We start from the raw sequence: 23,585 nt of genomic DNA on the forward strand, positions 1-23,585 counted from the left end.
CACCTCTGACCCTCCACATCCCCCTCCCGCCCCTCAGCCCAACCTGGTCTGCCACCCGCATCTTCCCCCCCCCCCCAATAATGTCCGAGCCTACGGTTGGCAACGCTACCGGGGATGAAGGCCTGGCTGGGAGACTTACACGACTTCCTTCATCTGGATATGATCAAATACGAATTGTGGGATTCAGCTGAGGGCTTTGAGGCAATGTGGGGGATGTTAAGAATTTGTACAAACTGTATAACTGTATGTTGTGGAGTATGTTTCCCAGACAGTTTATGTTTCTTAACTGTTTGAATAAGTTTGGAATAAAATGCATATTTTAAAAAATAACATCTGAACCTCCACTCCACTCAGAACCCCTCACCCTCACATCCCATTCACTTCCCCAGGAAACATACCATCTCCCTTTCAATGGTCCCATTAAACTCACCTTCTTTACGGCAACTAGTGCTGCAAAAAGGTGCATGTCCTCATGTGCTCTGCTCCTTTTGCACTTTGCCGCTGGAGCTATGGCCATGCTGCACTGCCTGAATCTCATCCGGCCTGAGTCAGGAAGGTTCGCCGAGACAGGCACTTTACAATTTAAGCGCAGCTAAGTTATTACGGAGTGGCAATCCACCACTGAAACCAGAATTGGAATTATTTTTTTTTATAAATGTTTTTTATTGGGGTTTTGAACAAAGTATATTTACAGTTATGTGCACAGAATTATATATATATATATATATATATATATACAGAAGAGAAGAAAACACAAACTGGTAGGGTATTATGCACTAGCTCAACAACAGCAACTCTGTGCTGTTAATATTATTTTTAACACATAAGTAGGCACCTGTTTGTGTGGGGTGGGGTGGGGGGGTGGAAACTGGGGAGGTACATATATATTTGGGTGCCGGAGAAACCCTTACATTAATTATGTCCAATTCAGAGAGGGCAATACGCGAATGGATCCGGTGTTGGTGTTGTTACTTGCCAGAATTGGAATTATTAGATGCACTCAAGTTTTTCTAACTATGTGATTTCCCTGTATAGTGGCTCCTGGTTAACACTGACTGGAAGGCAGCCATCGTCTGTTACTTCCATGGTGCAGGGGGAAAAATATCTGTAAATGAATCCATAGAATTGTGACCAACTAGTTCAAATGGCTGATATACTTTCTCATTCTCAATCAGAGAACATTGCATAGAACAAAGAAAGGCAAAAGGAATTCGCAAAATTAAGATTAAAAGAAATGAGAGAAAAAGGCGCCTGTTTCTACAGTGATCCAGACAGCAAATTGTCATGTGCAATAATCAAATTAATGAACAGAACCCAATCAAATAACTTAATTCAGATTTTCTTCACCATCTAGGCAATTGATGTTAAATGGAAATAGGATGCAAAGTACAGAAATGGAGCATGAGCAATTCATGGATAATAGCCATTTTGTTTCCTTTATTTCCAGAGTCCTTCGGATGGTTTCTGGAAGTCTGTTGCCACAGTTGTCCCAAAGGAACCCAAAGAGATCCGAATTCTAAATCCTTATTTCATCCGTGAAGCAGCTTTCACATTTATTGGCCTACCAGTCAACAATGGGATGATGGGTCGTGGGGTGAGTAAAAAGACCTTGGCTATCTGTGAAACAGATTGGATTTTCCAATGCAGCTTTGTGGAATTGTGACAAAAATATTTTGCAATTGAACAAGATCGAATCGCAGTTTAGGGGCACAGAGGATGAATACACAGCACTGCGCTGGTAAATGGCAGGGTATAGATTTATCCTGCCTATTCTACATGTAATAGTAATCTTCATCTTGCTTGGGCTATGGTGAGAGAAGAGCCACTGAATGATAGATTGGATGATTTTCCCACAAAATGGGTACTGTGAGGGATGATGCGTTACTCTCACGTACCACCTAACAGCTTCTTAAAGCGGCAGTGGCAGGGGGCACAGAAAACATCAAAGGAAACTGTAAAGCATAGTGACATAAAAAGTTAACATAACAAACAGGAAAAATTGCAAACACTAGTTATTTCTGGTGGGAAGGGATGGTACAGTTGCCAGCATTTAGATAGATCTAAGCAGGACCAGACTACAACAATATGCATAAAATCTGAAGTACTCAAACATATAACATATTGTGCACTTAGCACAAATAACATAGCTTTGTAAAAGTACAGATGTTCTTAGCAGATTTTCCACTCCCAAAAGACCAAGATGCGAACATTGGTATGATTTACAGTGTCAGTGGCATTTCATAACCAGGCAGGCATAAATCTGTTTTTGTGTCACTCATTACCTCAGATTACAAGGATAGAAATCAAATAATTTAGATAAAGACAGGGGCGGGATTCTCCGACCCTCCATGCTGAAATTGCGCATGGCGCGGGGGCGGAGAATTAACAAAAATAGGTTCCCACGCCGGCACGCGATTCTGCAGCATCCGGAGAATAGCAGCCAGTCGCGCGTGCGCGATCGACGCGGTGACGGTCGGGGCAGTTGAAAGCGGCCCCCGCGGCATTTCTCCACGCTCGAGGGGCCGAGTCCCGCCGCCGTGATTCACATGCGGTCCCACCCGGTGGAACCTCGGTATTCTGGCGGGGGGGGCTCCGACACCGGGTGGGTCCTCCATGGTGGCCAGGCCCGCGATCGGTGGCTACCGCTCATTCTGGTGGGGGGGGCTATGCTCCTCCGCGCTGGACACCTGTAGGGCGCTGCCGTGTTGCGCGGGGGCCGGCGCGAAGACATCCACCGTGCATGCGCGGCCATGTGGGCGTAACTGCAGTGCCCCGCCGGAGCTGCCTGACGCATGCCGGGGCCTTGCTGATCCCCTTGAGGACGGAGAATCACCCCGGACTTACTCGGGAAAAGTCCGGAGTGATTCCCGCCCGATTTCCGGCGGGTGTGGGGAATCAGAAGGGAGAACCCCACCCACGATATGTACTGTTCAGGTAACTGAAATTTTGCTTAATATGGGACAACACTGCAATATTTTCCCGGAACATGATAAGGCTATTGTTGTTAGTTTTTGTACCCAAGAGGAAAATGTCCAGATTCTAACAATGCTGAATTTTCCACAAGCGGGATGACACAAGAACATAAGGGCCGGGATTCTCCGAGCCCGCGCCGGGTTGGAAAATCGCCATTGGCGCCGAAAATTCCCGCCACACCGCTCCGACGCCGGGACGCGATTCTCCGGCGACCGGCAGTGCAGGCCATGTATCACCGCCGGAGCTGCATGGAGCACTCTGCCGCTGTGCTGGCCCCCTGTGGGCCACTGAATCTCTGGACCAAGAAGCCCATTGATGCCGGCGTGAAACACTCTGGTGTTTACACCGGCGTCAACACTTAGCCGGGATTTTGGAGAATACCGGGCAAGAAATAGGAACAGCCCTTCAAGCCTCCTGTGCCATTTAATGACGTCCAGGATCTGGCTGATCCTGGACGTCAAATCCACTTATGTAAATATATAGGCTGGAATTTATACGGTGCTGTGGTTCCCCACCCGGCTAAAATGTCAGTGGGGAGCCTTCCCTGGAAAGGAATGGCAGCCCCACTGTCATTTAACAGTCAGTTGGCTGTTAATAGGCTGGAGGTAGGATTTCCACCCCTTCCGGGACAAGAGGTCTCGCCTCAGAGAGCTGCTAGTCAATCGAATGTTAAAATCTCACGATTATCAGGAAACATGATTTTCACCAGAGAGATCAGGTTTCCATTTTATCCCCGGCCCTTGCCAGCGATGTCATGAGATGGGGCCTGAATCTCATTTTAATAAAGTTCCATCATTTTACAGATTATTAGAGGCCAAATGATCCCCCCTTACTAAATATTTACAGCAAGTTGGGCCAGGCATGGGGTAGTTGAGGGGATTTCTCCCAGGGCTCGGATGTAAGTATAACCCGTAATCACTCACCACCCTGACTTGGAAATATATCGCCGTTCCTTCACTGTCGCTGGAGCAAAATCCTGGAACCCACTAACATTGCTGTGGGTGTACCCACACCTCAGGGACTGCAGCGCTTCAAGAAGGCCACCTTGGGGTAGCACGGTAGCATTGTGGATAGCACAATTGCTTCACAGGGTCCCAGGTGCGATTCCGGCTTGGGTCACTGTCTGTGTGGAGTCTGCACATCCTCCCCGTGTGTGCGTTGGTTTCCTCCGGGTGCTCAGGTTTCCTCCCACAGTCCAAAGATGTGCAGGTTAGGTGGATTGGCCATGATAAATTGCCCTTAGTGTCCAAAATTATCTTTAGTGTTGGGTGGGGTTATAGGGCGCTCGAGAGTTACAAGTTAGCTAGGAAGGACCTAAAGAGAGAGCTAAGAAGAGCCAGGAGGGGACATGAGAAGTCTTTGGCAGGTAGGATCAAGGATAACCCTCAAGCTTTCTATAGATATGTCAGGAATAAACGAATAACTAGGGTAAGAGTAGGGCCAGTCAAAGACAGTAGTGGGAAGTTGTGCTTGGAGTCCGAGGAGATAGGAGAGGTGCTAAATGAATATTTTTCGTCCGTATTCACACAGGAAAAAGACAATGTTGTCGAGGAGAATACTGAGATTCAGGCTACAGACTAGAAGGGCTTGAGGTTCATAAGGAGGAGGTGTTAGCAATTCTGGAAAGTGTGAAAATAGATAAGTCCCCTGGGCCGGATGGGATTTATCCTAGGATTCTCTGGGAAGCTAGGGAGGAGATTGCTGAGCCTTTGGCTTTGATCTTTAAGTCATCTTTGTCTACAGGAATAGTCCCAGAAGACTGGATGATAGCAAATGTTGTCCCCTTGTTCAAGATGGGACGTAGAGACAACCCCGGTAACTATAGACCAGTGAGCCTTATTTCTGTTGTGGGCAAAATCTTGGAAAGGTTTATAAGAGATAGGATGTATTATCATCTGGAAAGGAATAATTTGATTAGAGATAGTCAACACGGTTTTGTGAAGGGTAGGTCGTGCCTCACAAACCTTATTGAGTTCTTTGAGAAGGAGACCAAACAGGTGGATGAGGGTAAAGCAGTTGATGTGGTGTATATGGATTTCAGTAAAGCATTTGATAAGGTTCCCCATGGTAGGCTACTGCAGAAAATACGGAGGCATGAAATTCAGGGTGATTTAGCAGTTTGGATCAGAAATTAGCTAGCTGGAAGAAGGCAAAGGGTGGTGGTTGATGGGAAATGTTCAGACTGGAGTTCAGTTACTAGTGGTGTACCACAAGGATCTGTTTTGGGGCCACTGCTGTTTGTCATTTTTATAAATGACCTGGAGGAGGGCGTAGAAGGATGGGTGAGTAAATTTGCAGATGACACTAAAGTCGGTGGAGTTGTGGACAGTGCGGAAGGATGTTACAAGTTACAGAGGGACATAGATAAGCTGCAGCGCTGGGCTGAGAGGTGGCAAATGGAGTTTAATGCAGAAAAGTGTGAGGTGATTTATTTTGTAAGGAATAACAGGAAGACAGAGTACTGGGCTAATGGTACGATTCTTGGCAGTGTGGATGAGCAGAGAGATCTCGGTCTCCATGTACATAGATCCCTGAAAGTTGCCACCCAGGTTGCGAGGGTTGTTAAGAAGGCGTACGGTGTGTTAGCTTTTATTGGTAGAGTGATTGAGTTTCGGAGCAATGAGGTCATGTTGCAGTTGTACAAAACTCTGGTGCGGACGCATTTGGAGCATTGCGAGCAATTCTGGTCGCTGCATTATAGGAAGGACGTGGAAGCATTGGAAAGGGTGCAGAGGAGATTTACCAGAATGTTGCCTGGTATGGAGGGAAGATCTTATGAGGAAAGGCTGAGGGACTTGAGGCTGTTTTCATTAGAGAGAAGAAGGTTAAGAGGTGACTTAATTGAGGCATACAAGATGATCAGAGGATTGGATAGGGTGGACAGTGAGAGCCTTTTTCCTCGGATGGTGATGTCTCACACGAGGGGACATCTCTTAAATTGAGGGGAGATAGCTATAAGACAAATGTCAGAGGTAGGTTCTTTACTCAGAGAGTAGTAAGGGCGTGGAATGCCCTGCCTGCAACAGTAGTGGACTCGCCAACACTAAGGGCATTCAAATGGTCATTGGATAGACATATGGACGATAAGGGAATAGTGTAAATGGGCTTTGGAGTTGTTTCACAGGTCGGCGCAACATCGACGGCCGAAGGGCCTGTACTGCGCTGTAATGTTCTATGTTCTGAAGGACAACCAGGGATGGACAATAAATGTTGGCCTAACCTGTGATGCCCAGATCCCACAAATGAATTTTTTAAAAAAGTGGCTATCGTTCCTATTTGTGCTGCTAAGTCTGAAGAGCTGCCATCCATCGTTCTGGCTGGGAGCTCTTGGGGGGGTGGGGGGATGGGACCTCTGCCCTTATCGGGTTGGGAACCCTGAAATAAGACAGTTAATTGCCTGATGGGCACAGAATCTCATCAGGGTTCTTGGAAACAACCATGGCAGGGTTACCCCCATCCTCCCAGTCTGCCACCAGGGCTACTGCCATTAAACTCAGCCCTTTGCGTATAACACCACAGACTAGTAGAGTTATAAGGAAAGAACTTGCGTCATCGGGAGATTTAAAATTATTTCAAAGCCAATTAATTATGTTGAAGTGTAGTTGATTGGTTATTTGAATAAGACTTCTAAAAACAACCTGAAGGGCTTCAAGAAAGTGTACAGAGAAAATCTGTTTCTTTTTGAGAAGTCAAAGACTGGGATTGAAAATTTAAAACCATTATTAATGGAATGTGAAAAGTTTAAAAGACAATTATTTACACAGCAAGTTCGATTGTGGAATGATTTGCCACTAGGTATAGTTGGGCTGCATATTTTAAGGGAAACATTTGATAAATATTTGTAGCAGAGGAAAAGGCAATGTGGAGATAGTGAGATTACTTTAAAGGCTCTAGCAAAATAATAATAACAATTCACATTTATGTAGCACTTCTAATGTAATAAAATGGCTCTTTACAGGGGAAGAGACACCTAAGGAGATGTTAAACCTGATGACTAAAAATTTGGTGAAAAAGGTAGAGAACATATTTAATGAGGAAAGAGAGATGGAGACGGGTTTTAGGAAGATAATTCCAATGTTTAGGACCTAGGGCAACTGAAGGCACAATTCTGCCAATGGGAATGCTCAAGAATCCATAATTAGTAGAGCACAGAAAACGGGGGGGGGGGTTGTAGGGCTGAAGGAGATTACAGAGATGGAAGGAGCAAAGGATTGGAAAACATGGATGAGATTTTAAATGTAGGTTTTGCTTGACAGGTAACCAATCTGAATAAACAGAGGAGATGGGTGAACATAACTTTGTGTGAGTTAAGAGATCGGGGGGGGCTGGGGCGGTGGGGGGGGGCGGGGGGGGGGAGAAAGTTATGAATTACCTCAGGTTAGAAGAGGGTAGAAAATGGGAAGCCAAGACTCTGTTGAAATCATCAAAGTTGGAGTTAACAAAGGTTGGTCCAGCTGCAGGTAAGCTGAGACAAGTTAAACGATGTTTTGGAGGTGGAGTTAGGCAATCTTAGTAATGGCGCCGATGTGCAGTAAGAAACTCATCTCAAGGTCATTTATATATAACACCAAAGTTGCACAAAGGCGAGGGATGAATTTGGTGGCAAGAAAACTGAGTTTGCAGTGGGGAATGAGGGCCATGGTTTCTGTCTTCCTAATATTCAATCGCTGGAACTTTCTGCTGATCTGATCCTGGACATTGGACAAGCAATCAGACAATTTAGATCCAGAGGAGGGATCAAGAGAGGCGGAGGAGAGATAAAGCTGGGTCAGCATCCATGAATAAACTGGCACAGAAACAACAGACTGAATTGTCTCCTGTGCTGTAAATCTTTGTGATTTTAAAGGTGCCCTATAACATTATTTCATCTCTGGGTACTGAATTATGTAGAATTGCAAGTGTTTTGTTCAAGAAAATTTTAAAGTTGTCATAAATGTTACTGTTAGCCACATACACTTATTTTATTAATACTGAACATTAAAATGTTTTCATGCTTTAAGTGTCTTTTCTACAGTACCTCCAATTATATTTTCACGTTTCATCAGGAAACCTGTCAGAAAACCCAAGTAATTGTAATAGTTTTTCTGTTGGTGATATCCTGGTCATATTTGTAAACTGTTGGGGTATATGAGTGGTAATTAAAGCAAGCGACAGAGTGACTCTGGATCAAACTGTGAGTTTAATATGGCAATAAGTCTAGCAATACTTCACACAGATGTTTATCTAAGGTAATTTAGTATGGAGTTTTACATAACTGGATAGTTTTGAATGGGTTGTTGTGATTCAAAGGGAAAGAACATATTTAATGGAATACTGAAACCTACGAAGGAAGCTATTTTAGATCTCTGCAACAGCAGGGATAGTTGGTCAAACTCCCAGGAAGCGGTGTAAACAAAGCCAGATCTAAAAAGCCAACTGTTGTTAACCTCAGAGGGAATTCAAGGCACTGTGGTTAAAAACTACTGGACTTTTATAGATCTTAAAATCTATAAAGTGTTGCTGAACATTTGAGGAAGCCTAGGTCTGAAGATGGTTGAATAAAGATTGTTAGGACCTGTGGGACTGTTTGTTTTTTCCTATTTCGTAATAATTGTTTACTTTACTATAAAATCACCGCAAGTAGCCATCGATGTCATTTCTGGATTTCATGCCCCCCTCATACTATGTAAATTGCAAAACACAAATGTGACAGCAGTTTCAAGTTTCCATCCTGGGATTTGAACAGTTTGGCATTTACCGTTAGCCGTGCCCTTAATAGTTTTTTAAAAACGACTAAAGAGATTTTTCAACTCACTCACTTCTCTGACTCCTGCACCCTTCTGCTTCATTCCAAATAAATAAAATAGCTAGCACAGTAATTTATTCCTGTCTTTTTTGTTTCAGTTTATGTATGTACTTTGATGTTGAAAAGCACCAAAACTAAGCTAATTAGTTTGTTTACTTTGTTGATATCATGCGTAAAATTGGGAAAACATATAGATTATTTTCTGATGGTAAAGATGGCCAATACAAGAGCACCCTATTTAACTTGTGCAATCAGGCCTTTATTTTGGTTTAATTTGAGGTAAGTTTATCTTGGTTTGGTGTTGGACTGCATTATTTTAACTTTATTTTAATTCTCAATTTGGAATGAATTAGATTGAATTGATTTGGTTTTTAGATTGGTTTGTTTAAATTTAAGTTCAACTGGAATGATTTGAGTTTTTCTTTAGATTGGATCGAATTGGTTTGATTTTTGAGTTAAGGTAGGTTGTATTGGCGCAACTTTTCAACAAACTTAGCGAAATATGAAATTGAGGGTCAACATATTAATCAAAGAGCTAACGATGTTCAGTTGAAGTAAATATCTGTATTCCAATTGCTACAATTAAATAAATTAAAGGTTGACAGATTTTAATTCCTGCGTACTCTTACATTTGAGTTCATTTTCCCGAGCTTAGCCTGCATGATGGAGCACCACATCATAGCAATTTGTTTCTGTTTTAGGATTGAAGGCAGTAGAAAAATTGACAGTATTGTTAAGATAACTTTCAGTGACACAGATAGTGATTCTGGAGACATTGGTGACCGTAATGATCTACCCTGCCGAGGAAAGCAGTGAGGAATGTAACAAGTAAAAATTAAGACAGAATATTAGTGAAAATGATGTTTCTAGATGACCATATCTCATAAGATTCATCAAATGCAATTCATCTAGCCGATACTATGAATTTTACCTGAGAATAGCAGGGTGGTGATGGCGGACCATCAAATATGTCCGATTATTCAGCTTGGAGTTTCTTCCCGTCTTTAATTTTGTGGTAGAAGAGTTTAGCTGGACAGAAGATTCAAGTTCACAATATTGTATTTCTGTAAAGATTCTAGGAATGCGAGACTCCATTAATCATTCCTACACCAACAATGCAAGAATTAAACTGCATCCTGTAAGTCTTTAATGAACGATGGAAAAGAAATAAGAATCTAAAATTGCATGAAGTTCAGAGGGTTAATCTTAACCTCTCCTGTGTTTAATTAAACATATGGAAGCAATGGAAGTACTAAGATTTTAGTGGGGAAAAGAACATTGGCCTTTTGATTTACTGAGTGTCAAAATACCAATGCCCTGAAGAATATGATGGTAGAATTCCTGAAGGGAGGTTGATTTGATTATTTGCTGACCCAAGACCTTGGTAGCATAATACAAAATTCATGTTTTAACAGTATTATTCCACAGATGTCATTTTTAATAAAGTAACATTTAAAAAATGTTAATTCCTTTTTTGGACAATATATTTTCAAACTGTTGCTGAGGATATTCTTAATAGGCTTTTCAATCTAATTTTAAATTCCCCTGAATCACAGTGCAATTTTTAAGTTCTCCACATTGCTAACATTGCTCTCTGTTTTTCACTTCTTTATGAACAGAATCATTTCAGAATTCTATTCTCAAATGAAGAAAAGGCAACTAAATATTTAGTTAAACGATCCTCATTCAGAGGTAAACCTTGTGCTTAATTCCACAAATTAAGAATTGGCCAGTTCTTCAAAGGAGCTGATGAGAAGTCAATTATCTCCAACACGTATCAAAAGGCATGTAATGTTACAAATCTATTCAGGTAATAAATAACCTTAGGTAATAGCCTATGGGCAGCGTGGTAGCACACTGGGTAGCACTGTTGCTTCATAGCGCCAGGGACCCGAGTTCGATTCCCAGTTTGGGCCACTGTTTGTGTGGAGTCTGCACGTTCTCCCAGTGTCTGTGTAGGTTTCTTCCGAGTGCTGCGTTTTCCTCACACAAGTCCCGAAAGATGTGCTGTTGGTAATTTGGACATTCTGAATTCGCCCTCTGTGTACCCGAACCGGCGCCAGAATGCGGCAACTAGGGGCCTTTCACAGTAACTTCATTGCAGTGTTAATGTAAGTCTACTTGCGACAATAATAGATTGTTATTATAAAGGTATAATGAGAAAAAGATGATTGAAAGTTACTTAATTGAATCATCCCCTCTCTTTTTCTTAGTTATTTTAGGTCTGCCTGCATGATGCACCATTCCTCCGATAAAAACGTGCAGGAGAACCTTTGTTCAAACCCTCACAATAGTGACATTGAGCAGCCACATGGACATTCTCATGTTGGGGAAGAACTGGCCATTTTTCACTGGTGCCTTTTGATGACACCGCTGAGATTAGAGAGGGTTAAGCAATGAAAGGCTTGTATTCCCTCACGCAATTGTGCTGCCATCGTATGGTTGTATTTTGTAGAAGGTAAATTGAACAACGATGCAGAAATTTCAAGTTTTGAAAGAGCAAGTAAAACTAGTTTTTTCTTATTGGCTGACATTTGTTTTTGAAGTAAGAAGCCTTTTTGATATAATTTGCACTGTACACTGGTTCTTTCGTTTGTCACTTTTATTCTGTGTCCTCTGATTACTGGTCCCTCAGCCATTGGAAACCGTTTGGGCGGGATTCTCTGATCCTGAGGCTAAGTGTTGACGCCATCGGAAATGCCATCGCGTTTCTCAACGGCGTCAACATGGCCTCAGGGTCAGCAATTCTGGTCCCTACAGGGGGCCAGCACGGAACAGGACTGCTCCAGCTGCTGATCCCGGTGTCAACTGGGCGCTGCGGGGTCCGCGCGGGCGCAGTGGCGCCAACGTGCACATGCGCATTGGCTCCCTTCTCCGTGCCGGCCCCGACGCAACATGGCGTAGGGCTAAAGGGGCCAGCGCGGAAGAAAGGAGGCCGAGAGGCCAGCCCGCAAATTGGTGGGCTCTGATCGTGGGCCAGGCCACAGCGTAGGCCCCCCCCCCCCCCCCCTCCCACAGGCCGCCCCCGGACTCTTCCACGCCGAGGTCCCACTGAGTAAGACCACACGTGGACGGCACCAACTGGACTCGGGTTCTTTGTTACGGCCGTTCGGCCCATCCCGGGCCGCGAATCGGCGCGCCGACCACGCCGCTGCCAATGGCGGCGATTCTCCGCAGCGGTGTGGAGCAATTTGCGCCGATTCTCCGGCCCCGCCCTTTATATTTACTTACTTGATGTAAATGTCTCATGAGTTTAAGCACCTCCATAAAATCTCCTTTTATTCTTCTCAGCTCTATGGAAAACAACCCCAGCTTCTCCAGTCTATCCATGTAACTACAATCTCTCGCCCCTGGAATCACTCCTTTGTACCCTCCCTAAACCTTTAACGTCCTTCCTAAAGTACGGTGCCCAGAATTGGACACACTGCTCCAGCAGGAACCACATTAGTATTTTACAGAGAATTAGTGTTATCCTCCTGATTTTGGTAAGCTGTGGCCTGATTTTAGCTCTGGTGTAAGTGAATGAGTTTGGAGCAAGTTGAAATTGCAACCATTGTCTCTATTTGCAAAGTCTTGGTTTGCATATGTTTTATTAATCTATACTGCCATCTCCAAAGATTTGTGCACTTACCATCACAGATCTTTCTGTTTGTGTTCACCCACACCTTTTTTTTTAATTGTACCATTTAGCTTGTATTATCTCTCACCTCACTTATTTAAGTCAAATTTTGTACTCAGATGTGCCTGCTCATTCTTCCAGCCTAGCTATGTCCTGTTGAAATGTATTGTTATCTTCCTCACTGCTTACTGCATTTCCAAGTTTCGTATCATCTGCAAATTTTGAAATTGTGTTCTGTACCCCCACCTCCAAGTCATAAATATATATAAAAACAGTGATCCTAGTATTGAACCCTGAACATATTGCCTATAAAGCGCCTTCTAATCTGAAAAAAACAGCCATTTACAACACTCTCTGTGGGGGATGAATACAAGAAAGATCTCTACAATACTTGGTACTTTCTGTTCTTCATTGGATGTTTAATGTTGCTCACCCAGACTGGCATGTTTCCTGTAGATACTTTCTCAATGTGATATTTGGATCAAAACAAGAGAATACTTCATCTTGTTGTTGGGAAGAAAGGTTATGCTAGTCCATGGAGTTCAGGGAATGATCGATGCTCCGAGAGCAAGCAAGAAAGAGTGGATCTGACTGAATAATAAGGCTTACGGTGGTCTTTGTGCCTTTGCAGTCCTCTATCCAGTGCAGTCAGATTTGAGGGGATGAATAGATAATGTGTAGATAAAGTAATGTCAGCATGAGTTCATCAGGGAAGAACTTAAGAGGTCGCCAAATTTTCTTTCAGTTATCCTGTGTAATCCAATAGTTTTTTTATTCTCCACCTTCCCAAGGAGCCTATCAATATTCAGATAACTACGCTGTTTAATGCAGAGGTGTATTTATGAATATTTTCAAAGTTAGATGTCCTTCTGGTGGTGAAATGAACTCGTACTGAGATTTAGAATATCCCTGGGTCTTGATTAAAAACTGCTACTCAGATGCAGAGATAAATCATCTTTATTGATTTATGAAGTGACTTTGACATTTGCTTTTGTTATGAATGGTGCAGCTTTACCACAAGATATATCACAGATCCCTTCTAGGCTTGTTGCTTTTGCTCATTTGATTTTGCCCTGGTGTTTCCACATCAGTGAACATCAGGAGCGGGATTCTCCGCAATCGGCGCGATGTCCGCCGACCAGCGCCAAAAACGGCGCGATTCAGTCCGGCATCGCGCCGCCCCAAAGGTGCGGAATTCTCAGCATCTTGGGGGGCCGAGCCCTCACCTTGAGGGGCTAGGCCCGCGCCGGACTAATTTCCACCCCGCCAGCTGGCGGAAAAGGCCTTTGGTGCCCCGCCAGCTGGCGCGGAAATGGCTTCGCCGGGCGGCGCATGCGTGGGAGCGTCAGCGGGTGCTCACTGCATCCCCGCGCATGCGCAGTGGAGGGGGTCTCTTCCGCCTCCGCCATAGTGGAGACCGTGGCGAAGGCAGAAGGAAAAGAGTGCCCCCACGGCACAGGCCCGCCCGCGGATCGGTGGGCCCCGATCGCGGGCCAGGCCACTGTGGGGGCACCCCCCGGGGCCAGATTGCCCCATGCCACCCCCCCCCAGGACCCCGGAGCCCGCCCGCGCCGCCTTGTCCCGCCGGTAAGGTAGGTGGTTTAATCTACGCCGGCGGGACAGGCATTTTAGCAGCGGGAATTCGGCCCATCCGGCCGGAGAATCGCGGGGGGGGGGGGCCCGCCAACCGGCGCGGCGCGATTCCCGCCCCCGCCGAATATCTGGTGCCGGAGAATTCGGCAACCGGCGGGAGTGGGATTCACGCCAGCCCCCGGTGATTCTCTGACCCGGCGGGGGGTCGGAGAATCTCGCCCCATGTGCCTGTTGTGATTGGTTTTTAGTTACTTCATTCTATGTTTGGATCTGACTCATCTTACTGTTCTGAAGGGGATGGTTTGTGATGGCTAATGGTTCCATATGGTAAATTTTGATTCATTGGTGATAAGTCTGACACATGCAAAGAAAGAAAGAACTTGCATTTATATCCCTTCTTTCACAACTTCAGTATGAATTTGTGATTAAGAAGGCGAATCAGGTGATTAAGAAGGCAAATGGAGTTTTGTCCTTCATTGCTAGAGGGATGGAGTTTAAGACTAGGGAGGTTATGCTGCAGCTGTATAAGGTGTTAGTGAGGCCACACCTAGAGTATTGTGTTCAGTTTTGGTCTTACCTAAGAAAGGACGTACTGGCACTGGAGGGTGTGCAGAGGAGATTCACTAGGTCAATCCCAGAGTTGAGGGAGTTGGATTACGAGGAGAGGTTGAGTAGACTGGGACTGCACTCGTTGGAATTTAGAAGGATGCGGGGGGATCTTATAGAAACGTATAAAATTATGAAGGGAATAGATAGGATAGATGCGGGCAGGTTGTTGCCACTGGCGGGTGAAAGCAGAACTAGGGGGCATAGCCTCAAAATAAGGGGAAGTAGATTTAGGACTGAGCTTAGGAGGAACTTCTTCACCCAAAGGGTTGTGAATCTACGGAATTCCCTGCCCAGTGAAGCAGTTGAGGCTCCTTCAATAAATGTTTTCAAGATAAAGATAGATAGTTTTTTGAAGAGTAAAGGAATAAAGGTTTATGGTGTCCGGGTGGGAAAGTGGAGCTGAGTCCACAAAAGATCAGCCATGATCTCATTGAATGGTGGAGCAGGCTCGAAGAGCCAGATGCCCTACTCCTGCTCCTAGTTTTTATGTTCTTATGTCCCAAAGCATTTATCGGCCATTGAAGTACTTAGTCAGAAAACATTGCCATTTTTTTGACTTGTGTTGCTAATTTGTGCGTGTCTCTTAATTTGGCTCTGTTTAATTATGTTTGCTCAAGAGACGCCAGGTATCTTTCGACACCGCCACAAGGTTCAGAACCGAATACTGATCAAAGACTCGATACACCAGTTAGTAAGTTCAAAAGCAATGCTCATTTATTTACACACAGTCAAATCTACTCATGCATAAACTCTACAAACTAAACTATCACGATTACTAAAGCCTATATTTAGCTTCAGGTGCCCACTCAGTCAGAGGAACAATGGCCGTTGCTCGGTTCTGAGGCTGCTGGGTTGAGCTGTTTACAGGATACCAACCAGGAGCGTCTATCTCGTAGCGTGCGTTGACTTGGAACTTACTTGGTCTGGTGTAGCTGCTAGGCTGGTCTCTCTTCGCTGAGAGCCAAAGCCAAAGAAGCAAGATTCTCTCTTTGGTGAGTGCTTATGTACTCAAAAGGGCTTCGCGCGCTTTTGGGCGGGCCTTGAACTTGGCCTCAATTAATTGGGCCTTTCCCAATCATTCGTATCGATCTTCCTCCACTAGATGGGTGGTTCCCTGATTGCCGGGCGTGTCCTAGGTGACCGTTGGTCTGCTTTGTTTTAGTCTCTTCTGGCGCCGGGGTGTCTGCCTTAACATTGTGTATCTAAATGTTTCCCTTTTGTCCCCGGACATGGCTCATTAGTATGTAGTGTGGTGAATGTATAATTACTGATAATTCACCAGTGCACTGTATTATGTTATGTTATGTTATTAACCCTGTGGGCTCCACCTATGGGCCATTGTGTGGCTTCACCCACAGGGGGATATGTTGAGGCATGTACGGGCTCCGCCCATGGCTCCACCCCTTTAGAGGAAGTATAAGAGCAGCTGACCTGCGGGGCCGCCTTCAGTATTGTACCGGTCGCAGGCAGGCACAGTTCTAAGCTGATTAAAACCACGGTTTACTTCTCTACGTGTCTTCGAGTGAATTGATGGTCGCATCAATTTAATCAGCTTAAAATACTACTATGGAATCAGCCCTCAAACCTGACAGACTGGAATTTTTTCACATTGGCTTTGATGCTTCAAGGCCTATCTTGCCGCATTGTCTACGCCATTCGTCACTGATGAACAGAAGCTGAGCCTCCTCCATGCACGGATGAGCCATCGCATTTCTGTCCAGCTCGACGAAGCCGCTTCCTATACAGAGGCCCTCGCACTACTCGAACGCCTCTACGTGCGGCCTGTGAACGAGGTCTACGCGCGACACGTCTTCACCAATCGCCGCCAGCGCCCCAGGGAGTCGCTAGATGATTACCTACGCGACCTCAAAGCCCTCGCGCGCAACTGTAACTACCAGGCCGTTACGGCCACTCGGCACATGGAGCTCGCTGTCCGAGACGTTTACGTGGCGGGGGTCCGATCGAACTATGGGCGGCAGCGCCTGCTCGAAAAAGGGCCTGGACGACACGGTAAAACTGGCTACCTCTCTGGAGGTCTCTTTTCAGAGCCTTACTGCGTTCCCGGCTGACCACGCGACCCCCTCATGGGCCCCCGACCAGAGACTACACCAGGCCTGTGCCGCGCGGCCGCCCGCCCATCATGGGGTGCTAGCCTGCTATTTTTGCGGCCAGTCCCAACACCCCCGACAGCACTGCCCGGCCCGCAACGTGAACTGCAGCAGCTGCGGGCGAAAAGGACACTTCGCCAAGGTCTGCCTGGCCAGGTCTAAGAACTCAAACTCACAGACCCGATCCACAGACTCACAGGCCCGCAGACCCCGCAAGGTGGCAGCGTGTCTGCCGCCTCCGCCTCCGCACAACACGTGCGACTCATGGGGGCCGCCATCTTGGCCACCCTCCCCCACGCGGCCGGACACGTGCGATCCATGGGGGCCGCCATCTTGGACGCCATCTTCCTCACCGCCCGCCACACTCTACCAACGGGGGCCGCCACCTGCTACGCCGCCCGACGCGTACGACCTACACCGACAACCATCGCGGGGCTGCCCCAGCACCTCCGATCACGCCGCCGGCCACCCACAACTCAGCGCGGTCACCCTGGAGCAGTCGCGACCTAAGCACCTCCAGAGCTCCATGATGCCCTTCCGGGTTAACGGGTACGAGACACCTTGCCTCTTCGACTCCTGGAGCACAGAGAGCTTCATTCACCCGGACATGGTAAGACGCTGCTCGCTCCCAATATTCCCGACACAACCATATCTCTCGCCTCTGGGACGCACTCGGTGCAAATCTAAGGGTGCACTACAGCACCCTCAGCGATACAGGGCGCTGAGTACGCTAATTTTTAACTATATGTGCTCCCAGACCTCTGCGCTCCTCTCCTTTTGGGACTCGACGTCCAGTGCAACCTCAGGAGCCTAACTCTTAAGTTTGGGGGGCCCCTGCCCCCGTTCATCATATGCAGCCTTACGACCCTAAAAATCGAACCCCCCCTCCCCCCTCTTCACAAACCTCACCGCCGATTGCAAGCCAGTAGCCACCAGAAGCAGGCGGTATAGCATGCAGGACAGGACGTTCATTAGGTCCGAGGTCCAGCGTCTCTTGCGGGAGAGGATCATAGAGGCCAGCAATAGTCCCTGGAGAGCACAGGTGGTGGTGGTCAAGACCGGGGAAAAGTTCCGGATGGTGGTTGATTACAGCCAGACCATTAACCGGTTTACGCAACTCGATGCGTACCCACTTCCCCGGATTGCAGACATGGTAAATCAGATTACGCACAACCGCATGTTCTCCACGGTGGATCTGAAGTCTGCATACCACCAGCTTCCAATCCGCCCGGAGGACCGCCACTACACGGCGTTTGAGGCAGATGGCCGCCTTTTCCATTTTCTCCGGCTCCCCTTTGGCGTCACGAACGGGGTTTTGGTGTTCCAACGAGCGATGGACCGAATGGTGGACCAGTACGGGTTGCGGGCCACGTTTCCATACTTGGACAATGTCACCATCTGCGGCCATGATCAGCAGGATCATGACGCCAACCTCCACCGATTTCTCCAAACCGTCCAAAAACTCAACCTCATCTACAACAAGGAGAAATGCGTTTTCCGCACATCCTCGGTTACGTCGTGGAAAACGGGGTCCTAGGGCCCGACCCTGACCGTATGCCTCTCCCTCCCTCTCCCTCACTGTCCCAAGGCCCTGAAGACATTGGATTGGTGCCTTGGATTTTTCTCCTATTACGCCCAGTGGGTCCCCCAGTATGCAGACAAAGCCCGCCCACTATTTAAGCCCACCCTCTTTCCACTGGCAGCCGAGGCCCGCCAGGCCTTAAACTGCATCAAGGCGGACTTGCCAAAGCCGCGATGCGTGCGGTGGACGAGTCCGTCCCCATTCAGGTGGAGAGCGACGCCTCAGAGGCCGCTCTCGCCGCCACCCTCAACCAAGCAGGCAGACCGGTAGCGTTCTTTTCACGCACCATCACCACCTCTGAAATTTGACACTCCTCGGTCGAAAAAGAAGCCCAAGCCATCATGGAAGCCGTGCGACACTGGAGGCACTACCTCGCTGGTAGGAGGTTTACCCTTGTCACTGACCAACGATCGGTTGCCTTCATGTTTGACAATACGCAGCAGGGCAAGATCAAGAATGATAAGATCTTGAGGTGGAGGATTGAACTCTCCACCTATAACTACGATATAGTATATCGTCCTGGGAAGCTCAACGAGCCCCCAGATGCCCTGTCCCACGGCACATGCGCCAGCGCGCAAGATGACCGACTACGGGCTATCCACGATGACCTCTGCCACAAGGGTGTCACCCGGCTCGCCCATTACATCAAGGCCCGCAACCTGCCCTACTCGACCGAGGAGGTCAGAACTATAACCAGAGACTGCCAAATCTGTGCGGAGTGTAAACTGCACTTCTATCGACCTGGTAAAGGCATCCCGGCCCTTTGAATGCCACAGTATCGATTTCAAAGGGCCCCTCCCCTCCAATAACCGCAACACGTACTTCCTTAACATCATAGATGAGTTCTCCCGCTTCCCGTTTGCCATCCCCTGCCCCGATATGACCACCCCCACTGACATTAAAACCCTGCATAGTGTCTTCACCCTTTTTGGTTTCCCCAGTTAGGCCCACAGCGACAGGGGCTCGTCGTTCATGAGCGCCGAACTGCGTCAGTACCTGCTCAGTAAGGGCATCGCCTCGAGCAGGACTACCAGCTATAACCCCAGGGGAAACGGGCAGGTGGAGAGGGAGAACGCGACGGTCTGGAAGACCGTCCTACTGACCCTACGGTCCAGGAATCTCCCAGTTTCTCACTGGCAGGAGGTCCTCCGCAATACGCTCCACGCTATTAGGTCCCTCCTTTGCACGGCCACAAACCAGACTTCTCATGACCGCTTGTTTGTTTTCCCTAGGGGAGCTACCGCAGGGGCCTCGCTTCCGCCCTGGCTGATGACACCGGGTCCTTTCCTCCTCCAAAAACACGTTCGGAGCCATAAGACCGACCCCCTGGTAGAGAGGGTCCAGCTCCTGCACTCCAACCCACACTATGCGTACGCCGAACACCCCGATGGCCGGCAAGATACCGTCTCCCTCCAGGACCTGGCGCCCGCAGGCTCCACCACCACTACCACTACTGCATCCCCCACACTATGTCCCGTCCAACCTCCCATGTTCAGTGCCCCCACCCCTATATGGTTCCCGCGCTCCCTCCCACCCGCCGCACCGGTCCACAGGAATGAAGCTCCGGAAAAGCCGCTCCCAGAGTCCACGCCTGTGCCCGCTCCGGATCCACTTCCACAGCCACCTGAAGCGGCTGCAACACCAGTGCTTCGGCGGTCGCAGCGTACGATCCAGGCACCGGACCGACTGAATCTATGAGCCCGTCACCCCCGCCGGACTTCATTTTTTAAACAGGGGGTGAATGTATAATTACTGATAATTCACCAGTGCACAGTATTATGTTATGTTATGTTATTAACACTGGGCTCCACCTATGGGCCATTGTGTGGCCTCACCCACAGGGGGATGTGTTGGGGTATGTACGGGCTCCGCCCATGACTCCACCCCTTTCGAGGAAGTATAAGAGCAGCTGACCTGCGGGGCCGCCTTCAGTATTGTACCGGTCACAGGCAGGCACAGTTCTAAGCTGATTAAAACCACGGTTTACATCTCCACGTGTCTTCGAGTGAATTGATGGTCGCATCGTGTAGATTGCTTAGCAGTTTCTGTCCTGTCTGAGAGCTTAAGGTTCTAATCAACAGACAGACCTTGCACCTGCTTGTTTCTTAGTACTGTCCAATTTTCCCTGCATTCTTTGCAAGTGTCCATTTTGTAATCGGGACGTGGCCATCCCAGATGGCTACACTTGGCAGGCATGATAAAAATAACCAGATAATGCACTTTAATGTTTTTTTAAAAATATATATTTTATTGACATTTTTCAAACAGAGATTTTCCGTTTTTACAACATAATAAAGGAATATGCTTTAAACGTTATTTAAATAATATATAAAACTAACAACAAATGAAAAAAGAGATAAACAAAAAGCAAGTATCAACAACTGGCAAAAAACAAAAACACAGGATAATACCCCCCTCCCCCCTGGGTTGCTGCTGCTGTCCTTTCTGTTTTTCCATTATCGTTCCGCGAGATAGTCGAGGAACGGTTGCCACCGCCTGGTGAACCCCTGAGCCGATCCTCTTAACGCATATTTTATTCACTCCAGTCTTATGAACCCTGCCATGTCGTTTATCCAGGCCTCCAAGCCCGGGGGCTTCGCTTCTTTCCACGTGAGTAGAATCCTTCGCCAGGCTACTCGGGACGCAAAGGCCAGAACGTCGGCCTCTTTCGTCTCCTGCACTCCCGGTTCTTCTGCAACCCCAAATATAGCTAACCCCCAGCTTGGTTTGACCCGGACCCCCACCACCTTTGAGACCACTCTTGCCACACCCTCCCAGAACTCATGCAGTGCCGGACACGACCAGAACATGTGGGTGTGGTTCGCCGAGCTTCCCGAGCACCTCCCACACCTATCCTCCACCCCAAAAAACCTGCTCAGTCTTGCTCACGTCATATGCGCCCTGTGTAGAACCTGAAATTGAATCAGGCTAAGCCTGGCACATGAGGACGAGGAATTTACCCTGCTTAGGGCATCTGCCCACAGCCCCTCCTCAATCTCTTCCCCCAGCTCCTCTTCCCATTTTCCCTTCAGCTCCTCTACCATCGTCTCCCCCTCGTCTCTCATCTCCCTGTATATTTCCGACACTTTACCTTCTCCAACCCATGCCCCCGAAATCACTCTATCCTGGATCCCTTGCGTCGGGAGTTGCGGAAATTCCCTCACCTGTTGCCTCGTAAATGCCCTCACTTGCATGTATCGGAAAGCATTCCCTGGTGGCAACTTATATTTTTCTTCCAATGCTCCCAAACTCGCAAACGTCCCGTCCACAAACAGGTCCTTCAGCTTCCTAATTCCTGCTCGCTGCCAACTTTGAAATCCCCCCATCTGTCCTCCCCGGGACGAACCTGTGGTTATTCCTATCGGGGACCACACCGAGGCACCCGTCACTCCCCTGTGTCGTCTCCACTGCCCCCAGATCTTCAAGGTCGCCACCACCACTGGGTTTGTGGTGTACCTTTTCGGGGAGAAAGGTAGCGGCGCCGTCGCCAGCGCTTTCAGGCTTGTTCCCTTACAGGACGCCATCTCCAGCCTTTTCCACGCTGCACCTTCCTCTTCCCTCATCCACTTACAGACCATCGACACATTGGCGGCCCAATAGTAGTCACTCAGACTCGGCAGTGCCGATCCCCCTCTGTCCCTACTGCGCTGCAGGAACCCTCTCTTTACCCTCGGGGTCTTTCCCGCCCATACAAAGCTCGTAATGCTCCTATCTATTTCTTTTTAAAAGGCCTTTGTAATCAGGATGGGGAGGCACTGAAACACGAAAAGAAACCTCGGGAGGACCACCATCTTGACCGCCTGTACTCTGCTCGCCAATGACAGGGGCACCATATCCCACCCCTTAAAGTCCTCCTCCATCTGCTCTACCAGTCGCGTCAGGTTAAGTTTGTGTAGGGTTCCCCAGTTCCTGGCCACCTGAATCCCCAGGTATCGAAAATTCCCTGTCACTCTCCTCAGCGGCAAGGCATCTATCCCCCTGCCCTGTTCCCCGGGGTGCATCACAAAAAGTTCGCTCTTTCCCATGTTTAATTTATATCCCGAGAACTCTCCAAACTCCCTGAGTATCTGCATTACCTCTGGCATCCCCTCTACTGGGTCCGCCACATATAGCAGTAAATCGTCTGCATATAGTGACACTCGATGTTCCTCTCCCCCTCTAAGCACCCCCCTCCACTTCTTAGAGTCCCTCAGCGCTATGGCCAATGGCTCAATTGCCAACGCGAACAGTAACGGGGACAGGGGGCACCCCTGTCTTGTACCCCTATGTAATCGGAAGTACCCCGATCTTTGCCTATTTGTAACAACGCTTGCCACCGGGGCCCCGTACAGGAGTCGAACCCAAATCTCTTCAGCACCTCCCACAAATAGTCCCACTCCACTCTATCGAATGCCTTCTCTGCATCCATTGCCACCACTATCTCTGCCTCCCCCTCCGGTGGGGGCATCATCATCACCCCAAGCAACCTTCGTATATTGGCGTTCAATTGTCTCCCTTTAACAAACCCTGTCTGGTCGTCATGTACCACCCCTGGGACGCACTCCTCTATCCTTGTCGCCATCACTTTGGCCAGCAGTTTGGCGTCTACGTTTAGGAGGGAGATGGGCCTGTATGACCCGCACTGCAGCGGGTCTTTGTCTCATTTCAGGATCAACGATATCGTCGCCTCTGACATTGTCGGGGGTAGTGTCCCCCTTTCCTTAGCCTCATTGAAGGTTCTCGCCATAAGCTGGGCCAGCAGGTCCATATACTTCCTGTAAAATTCCACCGGGAACCCATCTGGTCCCGGGGCCTTCCCTGCTTGCATATTCCCAATTCCTTTGATCACCTCCTCCACCTCAATCTGCGCCCCAAGATCTGCCACCTCCTGCTCCTCCACCCTCGGGAACTCCAGCTGGTCCAAAAAGTGCATCATTCCCTCTTTCCCCTCCAGGGGTTGGAACTTATACAGCCTCTCATAAAATGTCTTGAACACCTCGTTCACTTTCCCTGCTTTCTGCTCCATCTTTCCCGTTTCGTCCCTAACTCCTGCGATCTCTCTCGCCGCCCCCCTCTTTCGAAGTTGTTGGGCCAGCAGCCGGCTCGCCTTTTCCCCATATTCATATTGTATTCCCTGTGCCTTCCTCCACTGCGTCTCCGCCTTTCCCGTGGTCAGCAGGTCAAACTCCGTCTGTAGTCTTCGTCTTTCCCTGTATAGCCCTTCATCTGGGGCCTCCGCATACTGCCTATCCACCCTCAGAATTTCCCCTACCAATCTCTCTCTTTCTTTACCCTCTTGATTCCCCTTGTGGGCTCTAATGGAAATCAGCTCTCCTC

The 23,585-nt window shown here is 48.0% G+C and overlaps 1 protein-coding gene across 8 annotated transcripts in view; it reads left to right on the forward strand.

Annotated features, from left to right (window-relative positions):
• Positions 1-23,585, forward strand: part of st3gal3a (ST3 beta-galactoside alpha-2,3-sialyltransferase 3a) — a 1,052,507-nt gene that overhangs the window by 950,907 nt on the left and 78,015 nt on the right. For all 8 annotated transcript variants that reach the window (XR_011948150.1, XM_072510649.1, XM_072510647.1 and 5 more), the window contains one exon: positions 1,448-1,594. Coding sequence is in view for 7 of the 8 variants with exons in the window: in XM_072510649.1 (XP_072366750.1) it covers positions 1,448-1,594 (147 nt within the window). In the remaining variant the exon portion in view is untranslated. The remainder of the gene's footprint in view (positions 1-1,447; positions 1,595-23,585) is intronic.

Source organism: Scyliorhinus torazame, chromosome 7, assembly GCF_047496885.1.
Source record: "Scyliorhinus torazame isolate Kashiwa2021f chromosome 7, sScyTor2.1, whole genome shotgun sequence".
In the NCBI taxonomy this organism is placed as follows: Eukaryota; Metazoa; Chordata; class Chondrichthyes; order Carcharhiniformes; family Scyliorhinidae; genus Scyliorhinus; species Scyliorhinus torazame.